This window comes from Camelus ferus, chromosome 30 (assembly GCF_009834535.1).
Source record: "Camelus ferus isolate YT-003-E chromosome 30, BCGSAC_Cfer_1.0, whole genome shotgun sequence".
Taxonomy (NCBI): domain Eukaryota; kingdom Metazoa; phylum Chordata; class Mammalia; order Artiodactyla; family Camelidae; genus Camelus; species Camelus ferus.
Window position 1 is genome coordinate 24,471,652 of NC_045725.1, and position 23,766 is coordinate 24,495,417.

The window sequence follows — 23,766 nt, forward strand, 5'->3', positions numbered from 1 at the left end:
TTTAGTTGTAGAAATACTGGGAAAATAATCATTGATTGCTTTAGTAGCTAGAAACTAAAGTTCATTAGAAACTGAATCATTAAACTTACTGTAATCTAAGAATGCATATGTGAGAGGTTACTTTAGGAGGGTTTCAAATTCAGCTTCACACCAGTACAGAATCCCTTCACAGCATCTCACAAATGGTGTTGCCACTGCTGGAGGGATGAGTGTTAAGAAACTCACTCTTTTGGCAGCAGCCTATCCGTTGTTGGAAAAGTCTAATTTGATTGTACAAAAATATTATACTTCATGTTAATTATAGCTGACTCCTTATAACCCTTAGTTCCAGTTCTATTTGCTAATACAAACAAAAGTCTTTATTCATTTGTATTATTTTTCAGGCAAATGATACTGACAGGTTGTGTGGCATTTGCACGTCATGTTGGACCAACCCGTGTAGAAGCTGAACTTCTACCGCAGTGTTGGGAACAGGTAAATAACTGTATTAGCTTTTCCCTAGCCTTTATATTCTAATTTATTATAAATGCTCATATTATCTTTTTAAAATACTGTTAGGAAATATGTGGGATATAAATTACACTGCTATTTCTGTAACCCAGCACAGTAATTTAATAGTGCTTAAGAATGCTCTGGGATGCTTTGCTTTTTATTCATTCTTCCAACAGATACTTAGAAAACACTAGTTCCAGTGCCAGGTACTGTTGTCCCTAGGAATATGGTAGTGAATAAAAGACAGTGGCATTCTGGTAGGGAGGTAAGGGAAAACAAATAAATGAAATGATGTCTTGTAGTTTATAACTATGTAGAAAAAAGCAGGGTAAGAGATGGAGAGTGATGAGAACACTATTTTAGAAAAGGTGGTCAGGGAAGGACTCTCTGAGGAAGTGATGTTTAGGCAAAGATCTGAGATATGAAATGCAAAAAATACAGAAATTGCTGAGTTCAAGGATCTGAATCAGGTCGAGATATAAAATACAAAAAAAGATTTAAAAAAAACTGATGAGTTCAAGGGAGAAGCGTGTGTGTAGGTAGGTAATAGAAATAACACCTTGTATATATTATATGCTTATGTATATTATAAACATATACAGGATATAAAGTGTAAACATTTGATGTAAGAGGATTATATATTTATAATTCAACTCACTATTTACTAACAATACTTTTGGTTTTGTATTGAATTTTAGTTTTCCAGTCCTTTAGAACTCAGAATCATTGACTTTCTAGACTAGTGTTTAGGTCATTAAGCAACTTACTCTTCCATCTTAAAAGGATGGATCTCTTACTTATGAAGACAAATTCCATGGCCTTATTTATATGAGCATTGTCACTTATTCTTAGGAAAAAATATTAGTCTCTGGAATATTGCTAAAGTATATGATCTTTTAGAATTCTATTCCAATTTCTTTGTGTATTCAGTTTTTTCTTTAAAATTTAGTGGAGTCATATCTCGATTCAGTATTTGAAGGGAACATTATATAAAGTCATATCTAGATTATTCAGTATTTGAACTGTCATATTATCTCTGACAGTTCCTTATGTCCTTTAAAGATTATAGTGCATACTAATTTAAGGTAAGGTTCTAATCATTAAAAGTCAGATTAATTTGGAAAAACATATACAATGTTGAATTTACAGTTCTGTACAGTTATACATATGTATGTGTAGTTTTTTAATAGTTTTTACATTTTACTTTCTTCTTTTAAGTTTTATTGAGATTTAATTCAGATAGCATATAATTCACCTATTTAATGTGTACAATTTAGTAGTTTTTAGTATATTCAGAGTTGCATAGCTATCACCGCAATCAATTTTAGAACAATTTTATCACCCCCAAAAGAAGTCCCAACCCCTTGAATTGGTTCTCATAGTTCAAGATTATTTGGGCTATTCTCGGTCCCTTGAATTTCCAGATCAGCTTGTCGGTGTCCGCAAAGAAGCCAGCTGGAATTTTTATAAGAATTCTATTGAATTGGTAGATCAATTTGGAGAATGTTGCTATCCTAATAGTGAGCCTTTCAATCTGTGAGTTTAGGATATCTTTCCACTTACCTAGGTCTTTCAAAATTTCTTTCAACATTATTTTATAGTTTTCTGAATATAATTTATATACTTTTAAACTTTATTCTTGAATATTTTATTCTTTTTAATACTATTATAGATATAATTTTCTTTATTTTGTGTTTGTTCATTGCCAGTATATCAGAATACAATTGATCTTTCTGTGTACATTTAATTTTGAGGCTCACTGAGCTAGACTAAAGAAAAGCAAAATCAAACCTTACATATAACATACTGTGACATTCAAACCATTTTGTTTTGAGATTACCATTTCTGGATTAAATTTAATTCAGAGATGTCAGTTATCAACGTCTCTATCAACCACCTCTTCTGTAACCTGAGTAAAACATGGATATCTGTCAAGCCGCCTACCTCCAGTTTGTTGCCCAGTAGATTGCTACATAATTTCTTTTCTTAATTTTAGGCATCCAATACATTAATGAATTATGTCACCTTTTCATATGGGAATATGAGAACAGATATACTTCTTTTCCAGTCAAAGAAAGATTTATATTCTATGAAGAAGACATATGGGAACAAAACCCAGTATGTGTCATTTTTTTTTGTTATTTTTTTGTTATGGTTCAGTGTAGTCATTACAATGGTAAAACCCCATCATCTTGCATATGCAAACAGGAATGGCTTGAAGTCTGCTTACTTTAAAAACAAAATCATAACACCAGTCAGGGGCTCTGGTTAAATCTTCAATTAATTTACTTCCTAATCCCTTAGGTTAAAAAAGAGGACTATGAATCATTCCTGGCACATATTATAGACCATATCAATAAATATCCAGTAGCTGGGTTTTTCCAAATTAAAAAATATACTAATGTTACTAGGGAAGAAGAAAGTTGCTCCTGACATCCTAGGGAAAGCTTAGTTTTAGGCAAGCCTACAATCTCTAGACACCTTGCCAAATTTTCATCTTTGCTTTATCTTCTTTCTCTTTAACAGATAACCCCTGTGACCTCACTTTTTAGGCTCTCCCTGATTTCCTTAATCTTAATCTAGGTATAGGGATCCCCAAAAGTGGAAAAGGAAGAAGCTTTATTGCATTTTTAACAGGATTTGTGGTGAGAAATATTTCTCTTTTGGAGGAAGGGAAGGTATGTTGTTTATACTTGGTTTATTTATTTTTTACTCTAGATTAATCACAAATACCCTGAAAGAAGACTACTTGTGGCAGAGTCCTGTGGAGCACTGGCACCTTACCTTCCTGTAAGAATTGTAACTTTTTCTTTAAAACCTTTTTGTCTTTTTTTAACAATAGAGAAACCTTTTTTCAGGTGTCTTATACCTTTTCATCCAAATTCTGTCCTAACAAAGGAAAAAGATGAGCCAAAGAGAAAAGACTCACGTTGATACCCTATGGCATTGCAGACAGATTGGTACATTAACCATTGATTTTGCATGAGCATAAATACATTAAACTGGATCAGCAGTTCTCAAAATGCGTTCCCTTGAGGGGGGTTCCTTGATCCTTTCAAAGAGGCCCATGAGATGAAAATTATTTTCATAATGTTTTTTGTCTTTTTCCTTGTGTTGACATTTACACTGTTGGTGCAAAAGCTGTAATGGGCAACAGTTCCAGTGCACTGATCAAGGTGCAAAAGCTGTAATGGGCAACAGTTCCAGTGCACTGATCAAGGCAGTGTCACCCAAATACACTGATAATGATTGTGTTCTTCACTGTCATGCACTTGCAGAAAAAGTCAGTTTCACTCAAAAATGAGCTTGGTGAATCAGTAAAATTATCAATTCTAGTATATTTTGACCCTCAGTGTACATCTTTTTAATATTCTGTGTAACAAAATGGAACATAATGTCATCAAGTCCTTTTGCTGCATTCTGAACTATGATGACTGTTTGAAGGAAAGTAATCGAATAATTTGAGTTGGTGAGCTGAACCAGTTGCTTTTTTTGTGAGATACCGATTTTACGTGACAGACCACTGAAAAACAAGCTTCAGTTATTCAGACTTGGGTATTTGGCAGACATTTTCATGAAAATGAATGAAATGGAGCCTGTCACTTCCAAGGAAACAAGTAGACAGCATTCACTGCCAATGATAAAATTGGAACTTTTAAGTGAGAACAAGAATTTTGCAAAACTTATATCTACCACTGTGAGCTTGACAGCTTCTATTCTTATCAGAAAAGGCTATGAAAATACTTCTCCCTTTTTCGATTACATGTCTCTGTGAGGCTGGATTTTCTTAAATACTTCAACCAAAATAACATAACACAATTGAATGCAGAGCAGATAAGAGGATCTACCTATATTCTTTTAAGTCAGACATTAAATAGATTTGCAACAAAATGTAAAAGAACATCATTCTTCTCACTAATTTTTTTGTTTATAGTTTTTTTATTAAAATTATAATTTTATTATTCATGTTAACCTTTAATGAGTTTATTAGTTTTTAATAAATTAATAATTTAAAATTTCTCATTTAAAATTTCTAATAAGATAAATGTCAATAGATTTTACCCACCCAAACAAAAGCCATTTGGGATGCTCATTAATTTTTAAATGACTGAAGGAATCCTGCCACCAGAAAGATTGAGAACCACTGGACTGTTGTGCCCTTTTAGGTATATTCCCATAGGTCCAGGGATAGAGGGATGAGGTGACATCACAAATTTATTTTATTGTAAACAACTGTAGTTTAAATCAGAGCTTGACAAAATGCAGCCTGGAGACCAAATCTAGTCCACAGCCTGCTTTTATAAATAAAGTTTTGTTGGAACACAACCACACGCTGTGTATTTTCTATGTCTGCTTTCATGCTGCAACAGCAGAGTTGAGTCGTTATAAGAGACTTTTTGGCCCCCAAAGCCAAAAGTATATACCATCTGGTTTCTTACAGAAAGTTTGATGACACCTGCCTTAAAGAGTCATTTTTGTAAGATTTTTCTTTAAAAAGGGCACAAAAATTGGAATTATACAACAGTGTATGCACTATTTATGTTGCATTTACTATAAACCTCATATTCTTTAGTGAAGAGTGAGAAACCAATAGCCAAGCAGTTGTCTTTTAAAAAATAAAATTTATTATGATTTTTAATTCAGAAAAATATAAAGAAAAAAGAGTAATTCATAGTGTCATTTCCAGTAACATTTTTTTATTTTGTTAAAAATAAATTTTTGTTTAATATAGAAAAGAATAAAATGAAACTCAGAGACTTCCCTGACCCTACTCATTTTCACCAAAGATATACATCTATAGTTAGTAGTTTTTACATACCAGCTTGCATTTTTATAGCTTTTAAGTTTTTCTCACCCAGAATTAATCACAATATATAATGTTCTGTACCCCTTGCATGGGAGTCTGTGCATTTTTAAATTTCACAAACTGTTAATACCTCTGTATCTTGCTTCTTTCAGCATTTGCAATTTTAGTTTTGACAGTGTTAAATTGCCCCCAGCCAAGATAGCACAGATTGTACTCCCATCAACAGTGCATTAGAGTTCTTATTTTCCCATACCTCCACCAAGAACTGGGCATAATCAAACTTTTTGTAAAATGTTTTCCTATCTTTTAAGAAAACTGGTATCTTGTTGTGATAATTCTTATATATAGTATATGCATGAGTGAGTTTGAGCATCCTATTATTTATTGTTCCGAGACAGAGATAAACATCACATGCTTGCAGAGAAGGAAACTGTTCTATACTGTTCCTAGTAGTAAGATGCTAAGCAGTATTAATAATGGACTTAATGTTTGTTCCATGGAACTCCACTTGCCTTGTACACCACTCTAACTGATAACAGTAAAACCTCAGTGTGGTCATGGCTTCAATAGAGTAATGCCTCCTGACTTGGTCTGTGGGTTCCCTGTAGCATACTGAAACTAACTGCCACAGTTGCCCTCAGCCTAGATCACTGTAAAGCAAATACCCAGCTGAAGTTTACTTACCTCTTTCCTGTTGCCTGTGCTGATATTAACCAAAAAGCCCTTTTAATACACTTTAAGAAATTTTAGGGGGCAGTTTTTAGCCTAAAGGATAAATAAACAAGGCTATTTCCAAAAGACATATTCACTAACCTAAATATGATGAAAATTTACTAAAATTACATATATTTTTGTTTCTAAAAATCAAAACAAAAACTAGGGTATTTTAAAATGTCTTTTAGACCTTACTTTGCATACGAAATTGCACTGTAGATTTATGAAAATTGTCATATCTTTTTATTTGAACTATTATATATAAAAATGACCTAAACAAGTTTAGGTCTAAAGAATTTTATAAATTGATCAAATTACAATAATGGTACAAAAAAAGGAAGGAAGGGCAAGAATTTGTGTAACAGTAAGTGGCGTTTAGTCTAATCTCAGACATTAATTAGGATAAAACTATGGGGAAAAAAGTGAAATTAAGACACAACAGTGATTGACATTATATTAAATAGTAGCATCTAAGAATAGCAGTGCAGTTTTTTAAAAGCACTTTTAAAAGTTCACTCTCAGATTTTATCATTCTGTTTGAATTTTTTTTCTCAGTTCTTCAAAAAATAGGAACATCAGGATTTTATGTTTCCACACTCCTACCCCTGGCAGATGTTTTAATTAGCAGAGTGATTTTTGTAATCCCTCCTGGATGCTCTTCTCTGAGTTGCACAGGTAGTGGCAGGAGAGTCATTGTTTATAGCAGAATAGTGACTGTTGATTTGCCAAAAGTACACTGTGAAGATTGGAGGAATTGGCACATATTTAATAAAAATATAAAAACATGCTGGGAGATGATTAATACCAAGTTCAGGGTAGATAGTATCTTTAAAGAGGGAGATTGGAGGAAGAGAGAGAGAGTAGAAGAGAATGATGCTTTAGCTGTATCTGTCATGTCTTGTCTTTCAAAAATGAAGACACAAACATAGCAAAATGTTAATATATATTTAATGTGGGTTTTAAATACATGGATATCTGTCATATTTTCTATACTTTTCTGCTGCTGGTCTAATTAAATAATAAAACATGTTCTTGTTTATTTTCAGAAAGAAATCCGCAGCTCCTTGGTTCTTTCAATGTTGCAACAGATGTTAATGGAAGATAAGGCAGATTTGGTAAGAGAAGCTGTGATCAAAAGCCTCGGTATCATTATGGGATACATTGATGATCCAGACAAATATCAACAGGTGTGTTTTTCAGAATTAATCTCATTTATTCCATTATAAAATTCCAGATAGTATAATATTCCAAATCTCTGATTCAGATACCCTACCTATAGTGGGGATGACAGGTATGTTAGCCTTAACCAGTTGAAGTTGGCTGCCTGGTTTCAGTTCTTCAATTCTGAGGAGAGAATACTTTGATTCATTTATAGTATCTGCCACAACTTTGTGGCAGGAAATTGGCAACAGACATGCCATGTTATCACCCTTTCTCTTTGATTTCCCCATCAGTGGATACATGACATTTTTGTTTAAGGAAATTGGGAAGGGTAGGATTATGTATGGCTTTCTTTCTGGCTTAAAATGTCTGCTAGATGTACTGCAATGTATACTATGTTTTAATTGTGTTTTTAGATTATTTTTCCTTACTTTTTTTCTCCTCCTTTTTCAGTTTTATTAGGCAGAATTTAATTTCTTTTAAGTCTACATTTTGCTTGTTTCCTTTTGGCAGGGTTTTGAATTGTTACTGTCGGCCTTGGGTGATCCCTCAGAAAGAGTAGTTAGTGCAACACATCAAGTATTTTTACCAGCTTATGCCGCCTGGACTACAGAACTTGGAAATTTACAGTCTCATCTTATACCTACATTGCTGAACAAGATTGAAAAACTTCTCAGGGTAAGTGCTTCCTTTAGTATATAGTTAGCAGAAATTTAAATGATGTGTTCTAAGGCAACGTGGGGGGAACAAAGACAGAAAATACCACCTAACTGAACATTCTAGTAAATTACCCATTAAAGATTCTGTTGGTCTGAAGGCAAGGGTGATTTGAGGAGGTTTAGCTTGGCTGAAGCCAGAGCAGAAAGGGCATGATCTGACTTTGTTAAATGAAATAGCACCTTTGTGGCACTAACTTATACACTATTCACAATGCTACCTCTTCCTAGCCTCTTCTGAAGACTTAACTATTTTAGGTAAAGTGTCAGCTTCAGTTCCCCAAATGCAGACATAACTAAAATATGAGTCTCTAAAGCTTTCTTATTTACACAATGTCAAATTGCTTTGACTTTATTTCACAGCTGTAGTTCATGTCCTCACTTTTTAAAATGAACTTTCTATTCTCCCCCAAGTAAATGAATTGAAGAAAAGTTGAAGAAACAATAGAAACTTCTTGGTCTAATTTTTGTACTTAAAAAAAAAAACCTTCTGGACCTTTTTAGAGTCTAGAAGAAAAACTAACATTTCTTTAATACCTGTTAATTATGTACCATTAAGGCAGATACTTAATATATAAAACATATTATTTCATTCTTGTAACCCTTCGAATTCTATTTTGATTTTTGTGTTGAAACTGAGTGTTTATGTGACTTGCTCAGGGTCCCACAGCTGTCAAATGACAGAACCAGGATCTGATGTCAGTCTCTTGCTCTTTCAACCCCCCAATTTTAAAGGATTTATCAGACCCTTAATGTATTTTACTACTCTGTAGATAGTCTTACGTGTATATTCATGTATTCATTTAGTTCAAAAATTGGCTCTTTTCGCTATAAAATTTCAAAATAGGTGTTTAAAAAACTATAAATAGACAACTGGACTGAAGTACTCGTTTTTATGAAACCTAGGGAGTTCAAGTGTTTTTTTTTTTAATGTTCACATTCCTTCTATCTGAGAATTTATCCATACCCGGTTTTTTCTTAGTCCATATCATAACACAGCTAATTCCACATTGCTACTAAACATAGCTGCAGTATTCAGCACACATGGTAATTCTTCCATCAAGAAATTAACTAATTTAGAACTTGATAGTAAATAGCTAATGTATCTGGTATTTCTGGCATAATTGTTATTTATAATAGAGTAATGACAGCTCAAGTGGATTTGAACAGCAATAAATGCTTTCATCTCTAATAATTCTATTTTTCACTGTAATACTCGGTTTCTGTGTACTATACTGATCCTTTCACTCCCTTTTTTTCTTTCTGTTATCTCTTTCATTTCCTTTTGAAATTTCTTTTCCTACATTTTATCTGTAATTCAGTTATTTCAAAATGCTTTCAATGCTGACAAATACAATTGTCACCAGATCTATTACAGGAGTTAAGAAGCAGGAGAGAGAGTAGCAAGTACTGCTGCTGGAACAGTTGAGCGTTTAAAATGATTCCTGTGGCTCACTCTAATTTCTTTAACCTGACTTATAAAATTTCAAAAGATAATACCCTCTTAAAAGAAAAAACCTATAAAAGAAGTTCCACACAAATGGAAATGACTGATGTTCACCCTAAAGTTTTCCATATAAAAGATTCTGTTACTTACTCAGTGCCTTAATGCTTCTTCGCGTTTTCATGCTCAGAGCATTAAGATTCATGGACATCTCCATTAGGTGTTATGCTGTGAGTCTAACATACATGTCCTTAAATGCTTTATTATTTGCCACAGAAAGGAAGATCATAAATATGTAATTTTGAAAGGCTAAAATTAGCTTCCACCTCCTTATGTTTCAGGAAGGAGAGCACGGGCTGGATGAACATAAGCTTCACATGTATCTGTCTGCCTTGCAGTCCTTGATCCCATCTCTCTTTGCATTAGTGCTACAGAATGCACCTTTCTCCAGCAAAGCCAAGCTTCATGGTGAAGTGCCACAGATAGAAGGTACTGAACTGAAATTATGGAAGGAAGATGTAGAATATTAACAGCTAAGCTTCCCAAAGAATTGTTTTATGATTAAAATTTTAAAAAATCACTATTGACAGCATACTTACTAAAATGTATTATATGTGTACAATCTCATGGTCGTAGATTGTATGATATCTAAGGTAAACTATATGGCTTCATCTTTTATGGATAAGGCTCTTGGTGTTATTTTAAAATATTTATACTTTCTTTTCGTTTTTAATCTAGAGCCTTTTTATAACCTTTTTTTTTCAGTGTTATAAATCAAGAATACATGTTTTTTTTTTCATTAATAGAGCTGAATTAATAGTTACCAGTGCCAGTTTATGAAGCTTTTCATTTCCACTTTCTTTATATTTTTTCTCCCAGCTAGTTCGTCTTATTTTCAATAGGGGAAGGTAAATGTAATTACTCTTTCCTATTATGTCTTTGATAGGAGTATAAGCATATGCAGCTTAGTTGTCTTTTTTCCCCTAAAGTAGGAATATAATTTATTTTTAGAAATAAATGAAATTGAAAGCAAAAGCCAGTATTTCCTTAGCTCAAAGTCCAGCTAACCAGTAACCTGGCACTTGGTAGCCCCACTGTACCCAACCCACAGGATGGATGTCTGTAGACAAGTTATTACTATGCATGAGATCCCTTTGCAGCGTCTTCAGATTTGTGAAATTATCCATGTATCTTAAAGGCTTCTGATAGACAAAAGAGTTATAACATCGAGAAAAATCAACAGTGTTTTTAGAATTGCAGTTTTCATATAAAGTAAACTGGACTACCTATAATCTTTGGGATATAAAGCATTATGTCTAAGAATGCACAAAGCACAGCATTAAAGTGGTTTACAGTGTCTGAATGCCAGTTTTACTTGGAAAACTGAGAATGGATAGGGAAGCATTAGATTAATATTTTTTAATGATGTTATTGAGGAGAATGAAAATTCAAACTTTCAAAATGAGTCTTCATGAAGCACCCACAGCTGTTCACTTCAGTTCCACTCTTTCACTCATTAAGGCACTTCATCTGCCTAGGGACTTTCCCACCTTTCTGATTCCCTCTCTTTTTCTTTCTATCTTGCTGTATTGTTTTGCTAGGGATGCCATAACGAAGTACCATAAACTAGTGCTGTAGCAACAGATGTTTACTGTCTCACAGTTCTGAAGGCTAGACGTCTGAAATCAGGGTATCAGTAGAGCTGGTTCCTTCCGGAGGCTGTGAGGGCAAAGCTGTTTCATGCCTCTCTCCTAGCTTCTGGGGGTTGGCCGGCAGTGTTTGGTGCTCTTTGGCTTGTAGATGCATCACCCCAATCTCTGCCATCATCTTCACATTCCATTCTCCCTGTGCGTGTATGTGTCCAAATTTCCCCTTTCTTTCTAAGTTCAGTTATATTGGATTAGAAGTCTACGCTACTCCAGTATGACCTCATCTTATCTAATTATATCTGCAACAGCACTGTTTCCAAATAAGGTCACGTTCTGAGGTTCTGGGGGTTAGGACTTTACATACGAATTTTTAAGGAAGACACAGTTTAACCCATAGCATTTGCTATCATTCATTCATTCATTTAACAAGTAATTCTTCAATGTTGCCTATTGCCAAACACATGCTAGAGATTAGATAGAAAATTTTCAAAGCTGCTTTACCATCCTGAACATATTCCTTCTAATATTTATGTGACCTTTCCTTGTGATTATGTCTTTATCATGCCAAAAATAATCTTTTATTTTTAGTTCTCATTGACTTAATTTGACTCTGACTTTTAACAGTAACTATAAATGTTAACATTGTTATACTCACATGTAGGTATACAATGCATTTATTAGAAATGAGAAAATATTATATCCTTATTTAGAGTCTATATATATATGTATGTCTGTATGTCTGTTTATATATACAAGTGTATAATTTGGGATGCAGTTTACTGTAAGTGAAGATTTATTTGTGTTCTCTTAAATAACGGAAGTTCCACAGCACTAGCTAATATTTATGTCAGACACTATTTTAAATGGCATGAGTAAAATAGACAAAAATCTCTGCCATCATAGAGCTTACATTCTAGTGAGAGGGAAATACATTAAAGACTTTGAGTCATAACAGCTGTTTTTTTGCTGGATTTGGATAATTGTGGCTATTTTTGACAATAAAATGATAGTGTTTTGCCAGCCTATTAAAATGGTATTCTGGGGACCGTTCTGTATCGTTATGTTAGATGTTCAAATTTTTAAAAGTCTTCTTAAATAGAATAATGTTTTGAAGTTCCTGAACCATTCTGATTGCTTATCTGTTATAACTGAGTTATCCAAGTAATTTGTTTATTTCCTGACCTTATTCTGCTTCTGTTGGACCTAGCTTTAAATCTATGGACTGCACTTTTCATACAGTAAATCTTGACATATCTATTTTACTTCTAACTATTCCTCCATTTTCCAATAGATTGTCAGTACTTTTGAAGGAATAATATACATTTCATCATAGTATAGCAGATTGTAACCAGTATGATCTAACCGTGTTTGAAATTATATCAGATATGCTTTGACATGCTATAGAAATATGAAGTACAGATACATACCCTCACCATCCACATCTGTTTGATTCCTAGGCTGAAATAGTGACAGTTCAAGCAGAAACCTCAGATAGTATGGGATACCATGTTACCTAAATTCATTGATTTACTTGTGTATTATGATAGCTAATAGGAGACTTTAACAAGCAAGGGATAACCTTCATTTGTACTTAAGATATTGCTAAAAGCCTTGGGCAGCATAGGAAGACACTAGCATCTTGTCTTTGAGCATTTTTATAGTTATTTCATGTTTTCTGAAGTTTAATCATTATCATTAGGCCACTAATATGTTTTGAGAAAGTGCTGCATCTTTATTTGTGTTTTTTTAGGGTGTTAACCTCTATGCAGGAGTTACTGGGCCATTAGGAATTTCTGACCAACAGTTAATGAGCTGTTAGTAGCATTATTCACTTAACAGCTATCTAAGACATATTCTTTAATAACCTGGGATCTAACTATGATTTATAGGCTCATAAATTTTATTGATATGTTTGAATTTTAAAATACATTAGTGTATATTAATGTTTTATTTATGTAATTTTAAAAGTAATTTTTTTCAGCTTTCCCCCAAAACTTTTAAAGTGTATATATAAGTCTGTGGTTATAATATTTATAGTACATTTTCCTTTATCTTACTGGTCACTGTTTTAATACTTATTAACTTAATGTTTGTCAAACTTTTTAAAATAAAACATTTAGTATTGGAGTTTAAATACTTAAAAAGCCTATTTAGCTCAAGCTTCAATGTATTTTGTGTCATTATTCTCTGGTATTAAACAGTTTTTCCCTGCTATCAACCTGCTAGTTTCTTATTCTGTGAAGGAATCATATTTACTATTGCATTGACATAGACGGTCTGGTGGAATTACAAATATTTCTGGTTTTTTTAATTTTATTTTTTCAATTTATTTTTTAAGCTTTTTTTTTTTTCTAGGAAGGAGGAGGTAATTAGTTTTATCTTTTTTTTTTTTTTTTTTTTAATGTAGGTACTGGGGATTGAACCCAGTAACTCACACATGCTCAGCACGCGATCTGCCACTGATTTGTATACCCTCCCCCTATTTCTGTTTTTTAAAAACCAAATTCAAACCCATATTTTAGCTGAGCTCTTACATTTGAGCCAATTTTAATTTAACCTAAGTGAAATTTTACTCTTTATTAGCAAGCTGTTTCATAACAGTATTTGTTTGTTAACTATTTTAGTCTCAAAATCTGCTTAATTTTTGAGTTTTGTTAAATTATTCACATGTGACAATTTACAATTGACCCTTAAACAACAGGAGTTTGAATTGCACACGTCCACTTGTATGTGGGTATTTTTCAGTAGTTTATACTGTCGTACTGCATGGGCCATGATTGATTGAATTTGTGGGTGTGGAGGCACCTGATACAGAGAGCTGACTGTAAGTTATAGGCAGATTAACCCCCAAGTTGTATAGGCATCAACTGTATTTCTTTTTCTTCACAAAAATGATTTAATTAATATTTTAAATTTTATATTTAAAGTCTATAATAAGTTAAATAAATATCAGGAGGCAGAATCTTACTTTTCTTTTTGACAGAATGGCTAATTTTCCAAACTGCCATTTTCCATGTGATTTATTTTGCTTCTGTTGTTTATAGTGACTAGGTTCCCACGGCCTCTGTCGCCTCTTCAAGATGTGTCTACTATTATTGGAAGTCGTGAGCAATTGGCAGTGCTACTACAACTTTATGATTACCAGCTGGAACACGAGGGTACAACAGGCTGGGAGAGTTTACTTTGGGTTGTCAATCAGTTGTAAGTTACTACCTCTGTATTCATTTGATAAGCCTCAATCAGTTGAATAGAAAATAGCTCACCATATTTAGCCTGGGCTCCAAGAGAAAAATAAAACAAAACATCTTTTAAAATAGCAAAACATAACTAGGCATCATCTATGGTAAATATCTTTAGGAGAGATTTATATCACTGGATATGTAATTATCCATGAAGATGGTGCTGCTGTGTTATGTCAGAAGGAACTATCTGCTGCCTTATTGTCTAAAAGTAGTGATGGATTTTAAACTACATCCAGACTTCTCATTTTTGAGGCTAAAATGGACGCCATGTTAACCGAGCTCTTGTGTGAAGCATCAGATCCATTGATTTGAGTCTCATAAGTCCATACTCAGAACTCTACTATTAAGATTTCATATATTTTATGGCAGTTGGTTAAAATTTAAGTTTATAGAATATAAACTTAAGACTTTTTCAAAGGGTCCCAAACAATTCCTTTGCATTCCAGTTTTAGTGGTTATGAAAAGCAGAACAGAAGAGGCTGTTAAATTTGCATTTTTTCAGAAATTGGCAAGGAAACACTGATTTATTTGTATCCTCTGCCTATTTTTCTTTCCTTTCATATTCAGGTTGCCACAACTTATAGAAATAGTTGGCAAACTTAATGTTACTTCAACTGCCTGTGTCCATGAATTCTCCAGATTTTTCTGGCGCCTTTGCCGGACATTTGGCAAAATTTTCACAAACACTAAGGTAAAAACTTGTATTCCATGTTTTCTTATATGCAAGAAACAGAACTATGATGTGTTAATTAATGCTAGAACAGAGTAAATAAAAGCGTGAGTCCTTTTTTTACTCATTATCTTTTAATATTTAAGAAAACCATGATAGTAAAAGAAAATTCTTGCCAGTAATTCTTATCTTTACTGATTTTCAGAAGATGATTTAGCCAAAGCTTAGTTTGTATCCAGATTTGGATATAAGATCTACTCACTGTGGGTATATCTCAAAGCTTTCCAGCATAGGAAGTATCAGCTAGGGGACTCAACTGCACTGCTTTGAATGTGCTTCTGGTATTTTACCAGCTACCACAGAAACAGCCATTTTGCTCAGCATGCTTTGGTCAAAACATCAGCTGATAATAGAACCAAAGCAACTTGTATGAAATACTTGTTACAAGGATACCAGCTCTTGGAAAAGCATAGACATTTGAGATGAATGCTCCGTATTTCAGTCACTACCAAAGGTATTATTTGTCACTTTTGCCTATCCAGGTTATTCTGTATTTTTAGATATTAAAATTGGAATGTACTGAGGTCCCACTTTCTTCTTAAATCTTGTTAATCTATTTGTCTTCATAGCATATTGTATTGTTAAGCCAGTTTTTTAGAGATCTAATAAAAACATAAAAAGATGTAGTTGCTATAATCAAATATTAATCAGGACACTTAAAAGGTAAGAATTTTATGCAGTTCTGTACTATTAAATCTGTAGTTATTGAAACATAAAGGAAAACTGTTTCGTATAGCAAATTGGGCAAAATTCAGAAAATGACTTATGACTGTTATATTTGTGTCCTGTAATAAAGCATTTAATTTATCTGGTCTTAATCTTTTCATGTACGAAATGAAGAAGTTGCTTCAGTGTCTTTTAATTCTGTAAGTCTGGTTCTGTAGATCAATCTTTTCACAGTGGTGTACACCTCATTTGAAACTGAATTTGTAAATTGATATGCCTGACCCACCAATAGGAGGGCAAAAGCCAGACCTTGATGTTACTTGTAGAAGAAACAAAATCATTTTACATTGTTCACTAACTTCTAGTGAGCAAACAAGTATAATTTGATTTTACTGGTATCACTACTGGCAAATATTGTTTGATATCTCCAAAGGAAGTAGCTGTTATTTTTTTTACAAAGGCTATTAGGAGTCCAGTTTAGTATGTAACAGTTAAGTGGTTGACTTCAGTGGCCTGAAATTTGAAATCTGTGATAATGTTAATAGTAAAAAATTGAAACAAGCATTTGCTCTAACATAAGATTTTAAAATTAAATCCTGTGTTTGATGTTTACAATTAAATTCTGAGGAATTTGAAATAAGAAACTAATCTAAGCAGATGGGTATCTCATGATGAATATGTTATTGAATACCCTAAATGAGTGGAATTTTATTTTCATTCCTTTCATATACAGCAAATGTTATTTTCAGTAATTCTAATCATATAATATCTACCTAAATAACCTTTCTGTCATCAAGTTTGGTTTTAAGAGGTAGTAATTTCCAGAATTTAAAATCATCTTGGAAATTATTTTAGTGACTTAAACTAAAGGCCTGCTGACCTGAATTGATTTTTAAAATATTTTATCTCTAAGGGTATTGTTTTCAGTAACTTGACTCTTCTTTTTTCCTATGGCTCTTAAGAATGTTATGTTTTTGACCACTTGAATCAATAGTATATAATGCAAAATAAATGTGTAAATAGTAATAGTAATAGCAGCAGTTGTACACATTGATTGGTCTGTTGAACTTGAGACTTTTTTCATCTTTTCTTTGGGTTGCTTAGGTAAAACCTCAGTTCCAGGAGATTTTAAGGCTGTCTGAAGAAAATATTGGTAAGTTTATGCATTATTACTTTTAAAAAACAATTGAATCTCTTGGCTCCAGAAAAATACTTTATTCATTACATGCAAATTATATAAATAAATTAGCAAGTACAATTAAAAAGGAAAATTTATACTGTGACGTCCTTGGTTTTACAGCTCTGTCAGATCTAATATCCTTCCCATGAGGTGGCAGTAAGATTACTCTTTGTCAGTTTGATTGTAAATATCTACCTTCACTGTAATCAAACTGACCGAAGGCTGAGCTTCTCAAACTGAGACTTGAACCATTGTAGGTTTGAAGTGGTGTATTCAGCATAGTGAACAGTAGAAAGTAAAGAGCATCCAATTTATAATTAGTTACTTAAAACTTTTAAAAATTAAAACAAATGTAATCAAATAGAATGCAAGATATACATATATGTTTTTAAAATGAAACATGAGATTTTAAAGAAACTACAGGCTTTAATGAGCAGCTCCAGCCCCTCTTTTCATAGTTTTCACTCATCTGTCTTAAGAATTCTAGTTATAGCACCATTGGCGTAAGAACTCATTTATGTGTGGATCTTATGTCCCTGTGTATTTTTTAACTTGGTTGATTTTGAATATATAAATAATTCTTATGTCAGTCCTACCTTAATGGTTTGATTTGAGTGATCTAGAAAACTCCATTTTGGGCTGTCCTCAGAGGTATTTAGAGCATGAATAAATGATTCCTTTTAAGTTTGAAAACAATGAGAGTTTTTGGACAAATGCTTCCCAAAGTTTATATTTAATAGCTTTCTAAAGGGTTTATGTTTGGAATACCTAATAGTTGGTATTATCTTTTTAGTTAGTTATTAATTCTGATGATAAATTAGTAAATAATATTTACGTATTTTGGAAACTGATAGCTTTTAGGATTATTAGCTATGAATATTTAGCTGTTCATATAGGAAGTGATTATTAACCAATGTATATGCAGTCTACATCTATGAATTCAACTTAAGCTTGTTTCTAGCCTCAGATTTACCTCTCAACTCCTACAGTCACACTCAGCCAACATCAGTACTCCCAAAAGAAAAAGTTCCTCTTACCAAGAGACTAAACAAACCTCAAATACTACTAATTGATGTGAAAATGGAATTTTTGCTAAAAATTCCTTCAGGGCATTTTGTTAAATACATCTTTGCAACTCATTTATTTATTACTTTCTGAAAAGAACTTAAAACCATATGAAAAATAAGGGGAAATTGAGTACATAAAAGCAAATGTAAAGCACTTAAAACATTGCCTAAAAATCAATAAATGAGGTGCTATAAATAACTACTCTTATTATCATCTCTGGAACTTTTTGAACATTATCCACACATGCTGCATGAGAAAATCTCTTACATTACATTAGTCAGGCACTAATGTTACAGGCACTCACCTGTGATCGGATGCTTTTCCTCCCCCTGCTTTACTTAGGCTCCCTACTGCGTGAAAATAATCAGGGTTCTGTCCAGCTGAAAATCCTCATACAGGATGCAGGAAGAGTACTGGAAATTAGGTGGTATCCATGTCTGGAAGCAGGTTACATAATGTCTGTCTAGTGCCTCCTGTCAGCTGTGTGCCTTTACGTTTTACTGAATACTGCCAACTGAAAGAATGAATGTATGAAGACCTACTTCAGTGGGCACTTGGGAAAGTCTGAGAGAAAACTCTGATTTCTGATTATGCAAATAAGAGCAAAGCATCTCATTTGGGTTATTAAAATTTTTCCCATCTATCAAAAATGTTTATGCTAATGGCCCTTGTGAAAGTATTAAGTTTTGTTTTTACTACCACCAGTGGATATATATTTTAATTAAAATATTTTCCAAAGTAATGATAATATTTATTTGTAAGACTTGTAACCGGTTGGAATTTTAAATATAATTTGCATTGTGACTTTTTGCTTTACGTTTGTGGCATACTCAGATTTTTAAAATTATTTTAATGATTTTAGATTCCTCAGCAGGAAATGGGGTCCTCACTAAAGCCACAGTCCCCATTTACGCAACAGGAGTCCTTACATGTTATATTCAGGTAAGGGAGAAATTCTTTTACTGGAAAATGTAAAAGCACTTTCTATTGAGAAAGATACCTGATACTATGTCTTTTAATGTATGTGTGAGTGAAAATGTTACCTGTAAAGGAAAACTATTTATTTATTCATTTTATTTAACAAATAATTTATAGGGGAGAGCATATTTCAATAATAAATCTCATTAAAATCTCGAACGAATTTTAGTGATTCTGTGCTTGAATTTTGTTCAAAGTGTTAGATTGCACTTATTTAACAGTTTCTTCGTGTTTCATTATAATTTTTTTATTAATAACGAAGCACATGTGTTAGATGAAGCAAACTACAAAATGCTATAGAATACTGTTCATCATTTTTAGCAAAGTACTTTTTATTAATACTTTATTATTCTTAATTGTTATTATGTAATAAATTACCCCAAAACATAATGGCTTATTGTAGCCTTTTTATTTGCTCACTGGCTTTGATCAGCTAGGTGTTTCTTCTGCTGGTCTTGCTGGTAATCACTTGTGTTGCTGCGTTCACTTGGTTGGTTGGTAGGAGTCTCAGCTAGGATGGCTGAGCTTCAGTATCCATGTAGTCTTAGGGCCTCTCTCCGTCCACCGGGGCCTCCGGACCGGCAGAGCCAGACTCATTACATGGTGGCTCAAGGCTCCCAGAATTGCAAAAGCAGAATCTGCTAGGCGAAGGCCTGAGCCTCGAATTAGCACATCACTACCACTGCATTCTGTTGGTTAAAGGAAGTCACGGACCCAGCCCAGAGTCAAAAAGAGGGGACTAAATGAGAGCCTGAACCAGCTATGGTTCACTGGTGGTCACACAGACCACCTCACTCTACTTAATATTGTTTTAAGTAAATAACATGTGATGTGTATTAAGCATATCAGTCACTTTTAAGTGTGAGGCAGTCCCACCAGTGAGGTGAAAATATGGGCTCAAGATAAAGCAATTTATAAAAATTAGAATGTGTAACTCAAACAGGAGGACCTTTTTCCCTGACTTTCCCCCATTAATACCTAACTTCTTTTGCCTTTTGAATTCAAAATACAGCAGTTTATTGCATTCTTCTTCCAAAACAGATTTGAACCATCTTACAATATTAAAATCTAGTTCTACAGCATCAGATGATACTTTGCAATAGAAGCTGCAATTCTGTTACAGTACAATATTCTTTTAAACTTTTCTTTTCTACACTAGTTTCTAAGACTACCTCATAATATAGATACACACAGAATCCCTGTGTTTAGAACATTTTAAATCATGTGACCTTAATAGATTGTCTCTATTGTTCTTAAATTCATGGAGATTAAGTCCTAGCACATTGCCAGGCACAATAGTATGAATGCTATTTTCCTCTTTAATTTTGGAAGCTGTTCCAATATGATAACAGTGTGATGTTGATATTTTTCTCTTTCCATTTTAACATCTGGCAGTTGGTTAGGATATTGATTTTGACCATAAATAGTATTTTAAAGCATAATAAAGTACAAAATACAAAGTTTGCCTCATAGTAGTACTTCAGTGATTTGTTAAATAAGTGAATAAAGGTATATTTTTTGAGTCACTATATGAAATTCAAATATATAAAGAGATAAGAAGTTTTCTGCTAGTCACAAAATGTGAATTGAGGTAGCTGTCACAAATTGCCAGCGTTACTTGCTTGAGGAAGCACACACTAGCTGTTAATATTTTTCTTGCTAAACCAAATTTTCTGTTAGGGTAAATCACTGCCCTGTTTGGTAAATAAAAACTATTTTAAATCAAATATACAAGCAGTATTATTGTCTTGAAATTTTTAAATTGAGAAAAAGAATTTTAGTAAATTTTCAAATCAAAGAATCCATGCTCATTTAGAAGTACATTTCATAGCTCTTATTTCACACTTCAGTTTTTTCATTTACAGTTTTCCAAATTTATATATATGCTGTGTTTAATACGCAACTAAAAATGGCTGAAATGTCTATTCCAACATAGCTCTGTTGCTGGTTTGTCAGTGTCTAAGTAGACTAGCATTGTATAAAATTGCTGTATCCATCCTTTATTCAGGCTGATCATTACTTTTGTCAATCCGTTATCTCCACCGAATTCTAAATTAATCTGACCATGTAGAAAAAAATGGTAGGTGGTAATCCAGTCTTCCTAATGGATCTGTTGATATGTACAGAAGCCGTTTATTGTTGACCTAATATAGCCCTAAAGACAAAAAACCTGACTCTAATTTATTATGTATTTATTTCCTGGTAGAATGTCAGATTCCTTTCCTATACAAATTCAGGTTAATTTAACATTGTTATTTTTTTAACTTTCCAAATTTAGCAGGCTTGCTTTTTCTAACATATTCTTTAATAAATAGAGTGCTGTGTAAGAAAAAGAAATATTTTCTGATTGTCAAAATAATGGTTTGTTAAAGAAAGATTGAAAAATAAAGATTATTTTTTAATCAAGGGTGCAGCTATTTCCTTTAAGAGCATAATGGTCTATATTTTAGCAAATGTGCAGCTTCTCACCACTAATAATTTCTCAGATATCAATTTTCTACTATTAGGAGAATAAATGTTTTACTAGTTTGTGTTTAACTATTTAGAGCCAAAATTAATGAAAGCTAAAATTGATAAAATAGATTTTAATAAAAGAATATACCTTACTATGTTTTAAACCAGAACTATCTAATCAAACTTTCTGTAGTGATGGAAATACTCGTATCGGTATCTTAGCTATCCAATAAGGTAGCTACTAGTCACACATGTCAGTTAAACAATTTGAATTGTGACCAGTGCAACTAAGGAACTGGATCTTTTATTTTACTTAATTTTTAGCTTAAATTTAAATATAAATAATTACATGTGGTGAGTGGCTACCATATTAGACAGCACAGGTCTAAATCTATGAATCAAGATTGTCTTTGTCCTTGTACCATTGTGATCATAAATATGCTTAATAAATATCTTTAATAAAAATGCTTCCAAAGTAGGATATTTTCCCACTTAATTTGGTAAAATTTTCTAATTATAGATAGGAAATTATCGTTTTAGCACTACTTGATTGCTTGGAAATTCATTATCAGTCTTTTTCCTCTTGTAGGAAGAAGACCGAAAACTGTTAGTTGGATTCTTAGAAGATGTAATGACCTTGCTTTCATTATCTCATGCTCCTCTTGATAGCCTGAAAGCTTCTTTTGTGGAACTGGGGTAAAAATTATAGCTTATAGTTTTTTAAAAGTTATATAAAGTTTTAAAATTGGATTTATAGAGTACATATTTTCAGTCTAAAAAGACTGGCATACACACCAAATCTCTTGGTTTTGAGACAAGATTTTTTTTATTTTTGGTTTTTCGTATTTCTTATTTTCTTATTTTTAATATTTTGTAACCAATTGTAATAAAAGAATGGGGTAAAGAATACAGATATATGTCTTCTTTGAAGCAACTGGAGAAATAAAATCAAGTACAGATTTGAAGAAAATTTAGTATCCCAAAACTGAAAAAGGAGCCGCAAGTGAAAGCCAGCTCACAGGGCTCCTTTTTCTGTTCCATTTGATTTGTTTAGTCCTTCATAATCATATCATCTAGCTGCTTATGTAGTTTTGTCTCATCCTTTCTGAAAACAGACTTTACGTATTATTAATAATACTATCCTACATTTGGACAGTCTTCACAGTCAACTTAAACCCTTCCATACAGGTGATTTGAGTTGTCTTAACTGATCCTACAACAACTATATGGCATAAATAGGACATGCATTGTTTCCCCAGTTTTTATAGATGCAGAAATTAAGACCCACAGATGTTATAACTTACCCATCTGACTCTTAGTCCAGTGTTCTTTTCTCATAAGTAATAAATTTTATTTTATTTTTATAATTTTAACATCTATGCTACTAAAGAGTTGAAATTTCATCATTTGCAATGATGAACCTAAAAGTATAGTTCCTGAATATGCTAAAAGTTTATAGTTTTATAAGGTGATTTCCTTTTTTAAAGAATCTTAGATGTAACATTAAATTGTAAAAAGTAATTCTGTATGTTTTGCCAATATTTTCATTGTTAATATTCCTCATAAATGTAGTATTTTTCAGTACACTAGTAAGATTCTCGTGGTTCTTATGGCTTTCACTTTTAGCATTGATTTTTTTTCTTCCAGTGCAAATCCAGCCTACCATGAGTTATTGTTAACTGTTTTATGGTATGGTGTTGTCCATACTTCAGCACTTGTGAGGTGTACTGCTGCTAGAATGTTTGAGGTATGTGTACAAATGCTTCTCTTGGTTCAGATCATAATGGTTTTCTTTGGAAGAGGTAGTGGGAATATTTCTCAAAAAAGGCTTTTCATACTATGTTATGTTGATTATATTTTATGACGTTGGACAGTATCTAGTTGTGTACTGTGTGATGGGGCAGGAATTTAGCTTTGATATATTTCAGAATGCCTTATTGGTTCCTTGAATATTATTTCCATTTCTCAGAATTTCTTTTAAATCTTACTTTAATTTCCATCCTATATAAATCTTCCTGACTATTCTGTTTACTGAGGTAAAAGGCTGCCAAAATAAATTGAAACAATACAGGGTATCATTAAAGTTGTAAAATATAGTTGGATTCCATGAGTAACATTTTAAAAATCAGTTATTGCAATTATGGAAATACTTATTTTATTGATTACTCCTATTTCATTATTCCCTCACATATCATATCAGAAGTAACAACATCTCTATACATTAACTGCCCATAGACTTAGAAAAGACCCAAGTGTAATATGAAAACTAGAATACTTACCTTTTTATCCATCATAGAGGAAATTGTGTTATAACCTAGTGTATGTGGGTATATAAATATATATATTTCTGGAACTTGTATTTGAGCACCAAAATTGGTTTAGAGTGTTTCTTACTGCTATTGAATCTTTGCATAAAGCCATACTGCCTGGGTTCAGTGTCTGTCTCTGCCACTTAATGCCAAGGT

At 32.7% G+C, this 23,766-nt stretch overlaps 1 protein-coding gene across 7 annotated transcripts in view; it reads left to right on the forward strand.

Moving 5' to 3' along the window:
- Nucleotides 1-23,766, forward strand: part of RELCH (RAB11 binding and LisH domain, coiled-coil and HEAT repeat containing) — a 100,085-nt gene that overhangs the window by 50,304 nt on the left and 26,015 nt on the right. For all 7 annotated transcript variants that reach the window (XR_004316274.1, XM_032470709.1, XM_032470713.1 and 4 more), the window contains exons 12-22: nucleotides 384-474; nucleotides 3,211-3,282; nucleotides 7,060-7,200; nucleotides 7,688-7,852; nucleotides 9,676-9,823; nucleotides 14,028-14,184; nucleotides 14,793-14,916; nucleotides 16,726-16,774; nucleotides 18,732-18,811; nucleotides 21,891-21,997; nucleotides 22,949-23,048. Coding sequence is in view for 6 of the 7 variants with exons in the window: in XM_032470709.1 (XP_032326600.1) it covers nucleotides 384-474; nucleotides 3,211-3,282; nucleotides 7,060-7,200; nucleotides 7,688-7,852; nucleotides 9,676-9,823; nucleotides 14,028-14,184; nucleotides 14,793-14,916; nucleotides 16,726-16,774; nucleotides 18,732-18,811; nucleotides 21,891-21,997; nucleotides 22,949-23,048 (1,234 nt within the window). In the remaining variant the exon portion in view is untranslated. The remainder of the gene's footprint in view (nucleotides 1-383; nucleotides 475-3,210; nucleotides 3,283-7,059; nucleotides 7,201-7,687; nucleotides 7,853-9,675; nucleotides 9,824-14,027; nucleotides 14,185-14,792; nucleotides 14,917-16,725; nucleotides 16,775-18,731; nucleotides 18,812-21,890; nucleotides 21,998-22,948; nucleotides 23,049-23,766) is intronic.